At 41.5% G+C, this 1,848-nt stretch overlaps 1 protein-coding gene across 1 annotated transcript; it reads right to left on the reverse strand.

Annotated features, from left to right (window-relative positions):
• Positions 1–460: 460 nt before the first annotated feature.
• LOC130045243 (olfactory receptor 8K3-like) lies at positions 461–1,408 on the reverse strand. The gene has a single exon (XM_056137983.1). It carries the CDS (start codon positions 1,406–1,408, stop codon positions 461–463), a length of 948 nt encoding a protein of 315 aa, XP_055993958.1.
• Between the last annotated feature and the right edge of the window lie 440 nt (positions 1,409–1,848).

Raw genomic sequence — 1,848 nt, forward strand, 5'->3', positions numbered from 1 at the left:
GTTTCAGCACTGAAACCTGAGAAAAAAAATCAGAGTTGATCACCAATAAAATATCGATAAATTCATGGGCTCACTGTCATCCAGTTGTTCATCTATTTACTCAGGTGGGCGCCAGTAATGTTTCTATTCCTCCCAGCCCTAAGAATTTAGCACCATATCCTTATTCATCTTTCCCAACATTTGGAGGCTCTTTCAGGGTCAGGGGAATGAGACATGTTATGTTACTGTTTTTAGCATATCGAGTACACCATAGGTGGTACCTGCCAGGCTCTGCTCGTGCAGGCGAGATACTCTCGGTAGCTTTCCAGGCACTCTCAGATATATATATATATATATATATATATATATATATATATATATATATATGCATTTACTCAGTAATGCTTCTTAAAGAATTATCACACATTACACAGTTTTCTATGATTTAATCCATTATTATCTCTGCATGCTACTTTGATCTTTATATTGGGAACTTGCACATAGTATTCCATGTTCTTTGCAGGGCACCCTTTACTTCTTTATTCCTCAAGCTGTAGATCAGGGGATTCAGCATGGGTATTATCAATGTGTAAAACACAGAGGCCACTTTGTCTTTTTCAAAGGAATGGCTAGATTTGGGCTGCACGTACATAAAGAATAGAGTCGCATATAATATGACCACCGCTGTCAAGTGAGATCCACAGGTAGAGAAGACTTTGTGCCTACCCTTGGCAGACTTCATTTTGAGGATGGCCTTAATGATAAGTATGTAGGACACAATGACTATCAGAAGAGACAAACTCAAGTTACATGCTGAAAAGACCATTATTAACATTTCAACGTCATGCATTTCTGAGCACACCAAAATTACCAAAGGAAGACTGTCACAGAAGTGACTAATGACATTGTAGCCACAGAAGGATGAAATAAAAATTTTTATGGTGATTATCAGAGAGATAAAGGCACTGTAAGCATAGGGGATTAACACCAGCACCCAACGGACTTTCTGTGACATGACAACTCTGTAGAGCAGAGGGTTGCAGATGGCCACATAGCGGTCATAGGCCATTGCCGACAGAATGAACATTTCACTAATAATGAAGAAGAGAAAGAAAGCCAGCTGTGTGGCACACCAATGATACTGGATTCTATTCTCATTAGCAATAAAATTGACTAAGGTCTTGGGTCCCACAGCTGTTGAATGGCCAAGGTCAATGTATGCCAGGTGTCTGAGAAAGAAGTACATGGGGGTTTGCAGCTTAGAGTCTATGTTGGTGAGGATGACCATGCCCAGGTTTCCCACCAGTGAAATCACGTAGATGATGAGGAAGAACACAAACAGGGGAGCTTGCAGCTCCGGGCGGTCTGTGATTCCCTGGAGGATGAATTCCTTTAGCCCTGTGAGATTGTGTTTGTCCATCGAGGCCATCATGGAAAATAACTGTAGGGAGAACTATCAGAAAAGTCAGTAGATTTCAGAAGATAACATCTGACAATATACCAATATAAGGAGTCATGTTGACGATTAAAAAAATAAACCTATTTTTGTCAGGTGCAATGATTAAAGCAAGACATCTTCATTATTCATTTAAAAAGTTATTAACAAATAACAAATAACTGGACTCTGCACTAGGCTGTGGGATGGGTGAGAGCCCTTCTCACCCCAGGGGACCTAGCCCCGGCAGCTGACTTCCAATACCCAACCACTGCCATACTCCAGGCCACTTTCCAGATGCTCAGGTCAAGCCTCATGTATGAATGAAATACCACAGAACCCAAATAATGCGGAGCTTTGTGACCTTGGACTCTGGACTCAACAGGACCTGGGAACAGAGATCCTCTGCCTACTTCCCCCAATCTCCAGTGACT

This window comes from Sorex fumeus, unplaced genomic scaffold (genome assembly GCF_029834395.1).
Source record: "Sorex fumeus unplaced genomic scaffold, SorFum_2.1 ptg000007l, whole genome shotgun sequence".
Classification (NCBI taxonomy): Eukaryota; Metazoa; Chordata; class Mammalia; order Eulipotyphla; family Soricidae; genus Sorex; species Sorex fumeus.